This window comes from Triturus cristatus, chromosome 2_1, assembly GCF_964204655.1.
Source record: "Triturus cristatus chromosome 2_1, aTriCri1.1, whole genome shotgun sequence".
In the NCBI taxonomy this organism is placed as follows: Eukaryota; Metazoa; Chordata; class Amphibia; order Caudata; family Salamandridae; genus Triturus; species Triturus cristatus.
In genome coordinates, this window is record NC_140581.1 from 970,248,572 (window position 1) to 970,257,658 (window position 9,087).

A 9,087-nucleotide genomic window follows, 5' to 3' on the forward strand; every position below is an offset into this window, starting at 1 on the left:
AAGATGGCATTATTTATGTGAAGCCATCGAAACGCGTCAACGCCTTTTTTGAAAGCACAATCCTATGACCGACACAGATAAATCTAAAACGGATTCAAGCTACAACAAACTGTGATCTCGAGTCTAATGTGATGTGTATTTGTAAAGAATAGAATTAGTGTCTTACATATGTGTCTGTCTCCATTATGCTGGTCATATTTGTGTTCTTGTAATGTTGTGTTGTATTGCAATCAAAGTTGATTGATATGTATTGTATTGTGTTTTTTAACAATTGTGTTTTAATGATTGAGATATGAGATGTTATTTTATTGATATGATAATTACAGACACATATCTGTCAGAATAAAAGCTTTTTATATATAATTGATTTTAGCATTCCTAGTTTTATCATTAGCCAGAATTCATCTACTATGAAAATTGTAGGAGCAAGGGAATTTCTTTTTATCAAGTCATAAACTCCCCTTTTATTACACATACGTCACCCTTAAGGTAGGCCCTTGGAAGCTCCAAGAGTAGGGCACTCTGCAACTAAAATGCAGGACATGTGCTTTTATGTTTTGCATGTCCTGGAAGTGACACATGGCTTGATTCGTTTTTCACAGATTTGAGGTCAACTTGTCCTTAGGCTAACATTGGAAATTCTTTAAAAATACCTTGAAGCTGTAATTCCTGATTAGAAAGGAGTGGCTGCATCATGTTTCATATCTTTGGAATGGTAATGGTAAATCCTTTTCACTGGTAAAGTATGATTTAACATTAGTATTTAAGAAATGTTGCTTTAGAAGGTGGACATTTCTCTGCTCTTACTGGTCTGTGTGACTTGCAGCCTGTCTCCAATACACGTCTGGGCTGGGTGACAGTGACATTCCTTCCAGACAGCCACAAACACAGGAAGGCTAGGTGTGGCTGAGTACCCATCTACATACATCTTCAACCGTGATCAAGTTATCTGTTGATAGCGAAACACGTTGGTATTTCCTTGGAACTGGATGCTATTAAATAAATAAAGGAAACTGGGGTAATAAAGAATCCTGTGAGTGCGTTCTATTTGGTCTCCTGAGAAGGAAGCTGTTGGTGAATAAATGTACGGCATGGCTCTGCTGCAGTTACGCACCGGATAAAGAATCGCCAGGGGTCTACTAAATTGAGCCGAACTGTGGAAATATATATATACATATACACACGCATACATAAGTATATTCGTGTGTGCATATATGTATACATAACAAAATACATATATATATACACACACACATATATATACACACATACACAGGCATACATATATATATATATATATATATATATATATATATATATATATATATATATCCCTATCGACCCCATCCTCTATGCCTAAAATCTAAAAATACCTGTGCCACCCAAATACCCCTAACCACCCTACAAAGGCCCTTACCACCCATATAACCTTGCCCACCTTAAGCCCTAAAAATACCCTTGCCACCCAAATATCTCCACCCTCCCTAAACCCTACAACTACCCTAGCAACCCAATCCCCTCACCCACCCCTAAACCCTAAAAACGCCCTTTCCCTGAAATATATATACACACACACACAAAAAGAAGCAGAGAACTCTGGGTAGTTTCAAGGTTAGGTGGAATGCAGCTCCTGAATAGAGCACCCTCAATACAAGTGACACTCTAGATCTGCTCACCTCAAATGTCTGCTTTTCTATCAAATTCTTTAAGCGTAGAATTAACCACACTGAGATAGAAAGGCACAAAGTATTTTGCCATTTCTACAGCAAAGTCTTTAAGCATGGGACTAGCACAGTGCTGTCCATGCTGAGCTGTAAAATGACAAAAGCCTTTTATCACTCCGGGCACAGTATTACAGCTTTGAATTGGTAAAAACCAACCAAGCCAACCTGAAATGAATAGAAGCAACCCCTGACACATGTTTTGCTCTCATTACAGCTCTTCAGAGAGGTACAGCTTTGTCCAGACACAAGGGAGCACCCAGTATAAGTCAAAACAATACCCTTTCAGGCATAGAGTAATGCACAAATTATGCAAAAAAGAAGCAGAGAACTCTGGGTAGTTCTCAAGTTTAGGTGGAAAGCAGCTCCTATTTAGAGCACTGTCAACACCAGTGACACTTTAGATCTGCTCACGTCAAATGTCTGCTTTTCTATCAAATGCAGCCAAATGCATTTCGGAATTCTCCTTGGTCACTGGCTGTTGCAACACTCAGCATACCGACGAATGTGGCTGCATTTGAGAAGGCGAGAGGGAGCGGTAAAACTGCAACCGCCTGTGACATCATGTGTAATCCCTCAGTGTGTGGCATCTTCAAGGGGGCAACCTGTTTATACTGTGACATCATGTGTAATCCCCTCAGTGTGTGGCATCTTCAAGGGGGCAACCTGTTGTTTATATATATATATATATACACACACACACACACACACACACAGCTACGAAGTAATCATTCATGGTAAAGGCATATGGGTTGTAAGGTGTTGAAAAAATACTGTGATAACAGCCGTGCTGTAAACAAGGCTAGTTCCCTCTGAAAACACAGTATTCTACAAGCAGTGGACAACTTGTAACAATCCAGTGTGCACTACAGCCCTTGGAAAGGGTAGTTTGTGTGGAGGGGAAACAAATGATTTACTCACCTCAAAGAAGCCACTGAGAGGACAGAATGAGTTCACACCCTCAAGCCTCGTGGATTGGTCCAGCCGGGTGGGGAGGTGAGCACCTGGAAGACCTATTATCTCTGGGGTGGGCTCACCGACAGAGAAAATGTCAGAGTATGTAGATTTAAAGTTGCAGAAACATGTTGTGAGCCTACCGTCATACATCAAAGATAGTAAGGATATTCTAATGAAAATGCAGAATTATGAATGGTCAGATGAACTTATGTTTGTTACCTTTGATGTTGAGAGTTTGTACACATGTATAGACAGAAAGTATGGTGTCATGGCTGTACAGTCCTTTCTTAATAAGGAGGGGGCAGAACTATACGCACAAAATGAAATGATTGTCAGTATGATTGATCTAATACTTTTGAACAACTTCTTCCTTTTCAATGACAGCTGGTTTCAGCAGATTAAGGGGACAGCGATGGGCTCCAGGTTTGCTCCCTCTTATGCCTGCCTTTTTATGGGGTGGTATGAGAGGGAGCATGCCTGGGCCAGATGTGCCTCCCCATGGACCCAATATGTGGTGTACTGGGGAAGGTACATCGACGATGTAATCTGCCTCTGGTCAGGATCAATGGAACAACTAGAACAATACCATCATTATTTAAATAACAATCATTTCAATGTGAAACTCACTATGGTCCATCATAGAGAGACGATCAACTTCCTAGACATAACCTTTTATGTCAGGGATGGGATTGTGCAAAGTAAACTATACCGCAAAGCAACGTCATGCAATTCTCTCCTGCACGCCACAAGTGCACACGCGAGCTCCGTCATTGAAAACATTCCCTTTGGCGAATTGACTCGCGTAAGGAGGATTTGCAGTGAGCCAGATACTTTTCAAGCTAATATTACTGAGACCAAACATAGATTCCTCAAACGAGGTTATAACATTCGAAATGTCGCTAGAGCTGAGACAAGGATTCTTGCAACTAATAGGGACACTACTCTGTGCAATAGACCTAAACGTAGGAGCAATTCACAAGGAAATAGTGCTGGAATCAGGTTTGTGACCCAATATACTACACATTGTGACAAAATTTTCAATGCACTCCGTAAGAACTGGCATCTGCTGACGGATATTCCAGGCTTAAGAGAATCCTTAGGGAACCGTCCATCTATCACATACAGAAAAGGCAGGACAATACGTAATCACTTATGTCCTAGCTATGTTATATCGATTCCTGGTGATGGCACTTGGCTCCCTCCCAAACCCAAAGGTTTTTTTCGCTGTGGAACTTGCATTGTATGTCCCATGGCTAAAAATAAAACAACTATTTTCTCCTACAATACTGATCATAGGTACACAATAGACCAGTTTTGTAACTGCAACTCCACACATATTGTATATGTATTGGGCTGCCCATGTGGAAAAATCTATGTGGGCAGCACTGTTCGTCCTTTGAAGTTACGAATTCAGGAGCACCGACGAGCTATTCTGGGAAGGGATCCGAGATACCCTATCACAGAGCATTATATTCTGTCACATGCACATGACAATTCTTTCTGGTTCCATGCAATAGAACATGTTCTGCCCAACAAGAGAGGGGGCAACAGAGAATTGATGTTGAGGAGGGCGGAGGCTAAATGGATATGTCGCTTACGGGCTACACAACTTGGACACAACACTGATAGTGAGATGCACTATTTTCTATGATTTGACTGGTTCGGAGTTTTTTTGGGCTCAAATACTCCTTTTCCTTGCATTTCCAATCACTTACTTTAATCCCTCTTGGATTTGGAATGATATTGGGTCAATAATGTTTTTCCCCTTGATGAATGAGAGACAACCTGTTTTTTAGAAACGGATGATGTAATACTGATCATCTGTCATTTACCAGGTGGCTATCAACTCATATACGTATGAGAAGATTTCTTCCGGGTTTTATTGAATACATAGAAATAATTTCTTATCTAGCAATAATTTGATCATACGAATGATTTTACATGATACGATATATATACACAGGTATTTTTGATTTTTGATTCCTGTTAGCAAAACATATTACCGCTTACATCTTATCAGAACGGGCCAAGGCCCTTATTGTAATTGTTCCTTTTTACTTTTAAAAATTACATTTCGCAATGATACTATTTCTTTGGAACGAATACTTTCTTCTCAATTTAAAGGGCTTTTTGGTCTACACAAATATGACGCTGGAGACACTTCTCACGATGTTTAAATCGACATATCAGTCTGACCCAATTGGTTAACCTTTCTTTTTACTTTCTTAGGAATTACATATGTTTTATTGTGAATAGCTCCTTTTAAATTATAATCACCAATGAGATTATCATAAATGCGTGCCGTACCCTTTTGCGGAATTTGCCGAGTATATTAACGATAAGATGAAACGTTTCCGTTTCTTTAAATAAAAGTGCACAATTTTATATAAGTTTTCAAATGGGGGATTTATCTATTAGCTTTGATATCTGAGAGACGATTAGGATTATTTTTTAGAGATGTTTACTTTAATTTGAATCCCCACAACATGTTTTTCGACATATTCAAAGATGGCGGCTAACGTGTCTATATACTCCCATTAGCTTTTTATCTATCCTCTGACGTCACACGCCATCCAATTTAGTCCCAAAACCCCCCCCCTTTTGATTATTCCATCGACGTCACACGTGATACGGTACTTTGAGCTACTAAATCTGCATAAATACCGGTTTGGGTTGCATATCCGGTTGCTTCCTCCTTGGACTGTGGGTGCCTAATCTTTGATCGTGAGGCGTCAATCGTAACACCGCCAACAAGTAAGTGAACCCTTGTGAGTGGCTTCTATGCCTCTTGTTATAATCTTAACTATCATGTTATCGTATTTCTTAATCTTATGAACCTGTTGGGTAGTATCTATGGACATCTTACATGACCGGTACACTTCGTAGACCCTCGTGTTAGCTAATGACTCTTATAATTTAATTTGAATGTTTTCAATCCGTTTTAATATGGAGGCTTTTGACAAAGATTTATGTCTCCTTACATACTTGTACATGGTATATTATTTCTATACAATGTTAGGAACCGGTATTTTGTTTATTCGTTCGGCGTTTTTATCGTTGTGATAATATTGATGAGGTAATTCTTTCTGACTATTTTCGTTCGTGGCCTCTTTGTCTTTACTGGTCTATCAGACTTAAGGCACCTTTGATATCTGTTACTATCATCGACACTTATCTCTTTTTTTGCGAGCTCAACTATAGACATGTTAATTTGTCCTTTTAACTTAGATAAACAGTAACTCTTGGAGAAAAACATTTTCTATACTTACTCGTAATGGAGTTAATACAGACACTTATCGTGCTTGTAATGATAGGGTTTGCCGACATTTCTAGGTCAGGAACCCCCGTTTTTTGATATATATTCGGTCTCCAATATATGGAGTCTGGTCTGTGTTTCTTCGTTTTTAATAATAACTGTTGATTTTTATAAACCTACTTGGTCTCAATATAATGGGTATCTTTAACCTTTATTTTAGATTTGACCTCATCAACTTTTGATGCTCACTGTTTTGGATATCATACAGAGAAATTTTGCATATAAGGGCGCTTTTGGAATTACACTTTCGGTGAGATCAGATATATACATATATGCCTTTTGTTGTATTAAACTAACTAGGAAATTACGTACTATTTCTCCTTTCCTTTTTTGTTCTCACGTGAAACTATGTATTGTATATACTCAGTGCATATATGTTTTATATGTGATACCTTTTTGTGGTCAGATTTTGGCCTCTCACCACCATTCATTTTTATTTTATCTTATTTTAGATTGACTTAATCTACTTCGGTTTTTACTCTCTTTGGGTATTTACAGTAAAAACTCACATGGAACGCTTATTTCAGAATTACTTTCTGGTGAGATTTTTGACCTATATATATATATATATATACTATTTAATTTATAGATATACGCGGTTTGAGAAACTATATATTAGCCCATTTTCCCTTACAGGGATGCATGTACCGTATTTGGGGAATGTTCATTGTACTCATGCTAATAGCAACTGGTATCTTGTTTTGGACATATGTCTGTTCCTTTTTTTTCTTCTTTTCTCCCGTCACCATTTCCTTTTCTGTTTTCCCTACCTCATGATCTTTTCCCTATTTGCTCTCCCTGAAATTCATAAGATATAATGCTCATATATGATTGTACATAGTATGTACTTTTGTAACTTATTCCTCTTTTTAATTGTGTATTGATACAATCATCTATGTTGTGTGATTTATGAGTTATGTTTACATGTATTATGTGATATTATATATGTTTATGTACATAATACATGGTGTTTTATTCTTTTAGTGCCATGTGTGATATAATTAGAATGTTTGGCATTATCAAATGTTTATGTTTATATTTATGTTGTCATTTATATGTTTGTTCTGTATTGGTTACAGCCCTGATGAAGTTCCTTTAAACGGAACGAAACGCGTTGGCTGTTTTTACATGTTACATGAAGGAGAATAAAGTACCACAGTGAACCTATCCGTTTTCACGTGACTGTGACTTCATACCTGGTGCCACCTCCACTTCTTTTCATTTACCTTCTCTGGTTTTCCAGTGGGATCCAAACACAGCAGGTCTCGGAGTTGTTTGGCACAGGAAACATACTAATATGGGACTTTGATATTGATGTGCGCACTATCAGTCGGCTGTGTAACTTTTGTTTTCCTCCATTTTCTTTTCACCTGCCTGTAGGTAGACCACAAGAGCTCAGGTCACAGAGTCTGTGCGCACCTACCCTCTAAACGACGGAACCAGCATAACTACTGGGCAATATAAACTGCTTGAAACGGCTACGGAAGGTCAAGATGTACTCTTGAAACCTAGCAACCTAATGCATCACCTCTGCAGGGTTCGTCCGTTGCTCTTTTCCTCCACTTAAAAAAAAAAGGGTCCACGCCAGCTGGAAGGTGTCAGAGACCTCTGTTTGCAGAGGATCACACTAATTCAAAGGGGCGCGGGGTGCTAGTGAGAGGCTGCTTAGCCTTTCGCAGCCCCAGGATGCGCTCCTGAAGATGCGGAGGGCAGCAGGGCTGAGAGAGGTTCGCCCTCCGCCCCGTGCTTTCCTCTGAGGCGGCTCACGGAAATGACACTGGGCGAGCAAGAAACCTGAGCGGCTCTGCGGGGGCGTCCGGCACGGAGATCAGACAGTCCAGGCTCAGCCCTCGACCTGCAGGAACCCGGCGAGGCCATGCCCTGGGACGGTCCCCATCCAAGAGCCATGGACCGCCGGTCCGGTGCTCCAATGAAAACCAAGGATCCCACGAAGCCGTTTAAATGAATCGCTTGGACGCCTGAGCAGCGCAGCACCGCCCAGCACTAAGCCACACCTAGGGGCGAAGGAACCTTCACAGGAGAGGTCATTATCGGGCACAGCCATGCACCTGCCCTCACCTGGGCACTTTCGCTTTCAGCACTGGCAGCTCACCTCCGTTTGATCCCTCGGTGCCAGGCGTCCCTAAGTCATGTCGCTCCGCAACACCCAGCCACCTGTGCCCCCAGTCGCGCATCTTTCTTCCAGTACCTCCGTCTCCCTTACCTCATCGGCGTCGTGCTCCGCCATCTCCCCGTTTCCAACAAACGCCATCGTTCGATGCCCTCTCCAAGCAACAACTGACGCTTCCCTGTATCCTCTTCCTCTCGTGCCCCTGCTGCTGCTAGCGCCGCTGTCTGCTCCGAATGAGGGGCAGCGCTAAGCCCCTTGCTGCTGTCACCTCCCCGGCGGCACTGACAGCACCTCCTCCTCCGTTCACTGCTCGTTCACTCGCACACTACCCGCGGCCCTGCTCCCTCCCCGGGGCAGGGCAGAGGGCGGCGCTCCTGTCACTGTCTGCTCGTTCGCTCATGCTTCCTTTCCCTACAGGGAGGGGAGAGCTGAGGCACGACCGAAGGAACAGCCTTCGAAATAGGCAGCGACATAATAATATACGCCGGACCGGCCGTCATTACAAGATGGGCGGCGCCTGCTTCACTTCACGCTCACCAGGCAGCGCGTAACCATTAATTGTGCTACATAAGGATGAGGTGAATATTCCAGCGCTTGCTATTTGTTTCAGTGCGCCTGGATTTCTATATCTGTTCTGTGGTGGCAGGTACATTAGTAGGGTGAGTGAACTCCTGGCACGAAGACTGTGCCTATACATTCGGGGCAAAGGTTCAAAATTCAGTACAAAAGTTGGAAGAGGTCAAGCATTTTATAAATAACATAAATAGATGTCAAACACAAGTGCAGTTCAAAATGGGTTTATTTGCCTTAGTTTGTATAACATATGACAGTACCGAGCAAACATTTATAGGCAACTGAGCTAAGTTAAAGATTAAAAAATTGGCAGACATATGCACACAAAGCAACATTTGACAGTGGACGTAAGGATGCGACAGGATTTTGCCCACTTGCCCAATATCCAC

At 41.4% G+C, this 9,087-nt stretch overlaps 1 protein-coding gene across 2 annotated transcripts in view; it reads right to left on the bottom strand.

The window, feature by feature from the left end:
• TTC39B (tetratricopeptide repeat domain 39B) overlaps nucleotides 1-8,601 on the bottom strand; it is a 513,680-nt gene extending 505,079 nt beyond the window's left edge. The window contains exon 1 of one of the 2 annotated variants that reach the window (XM_085633819.1): nucleotides 8,219-8,601. In XM_085633819.1, the coding sequence (XP_085489945.1) occupies nucleotides 8,219-8,266 (48 nt within the window). In that variant the 5' untranslated portion in view covers nucleotides 8,267-8,601. The remainder of the gene's footprint in view (nucleotides 1-8,218) is intronic. The other variant, XM_085633811.1, reaches the window with a different exon arrangement.
• Between the last annotated feature and the right edge of the window lie 486 nt (nucleotides 8,602-9,087).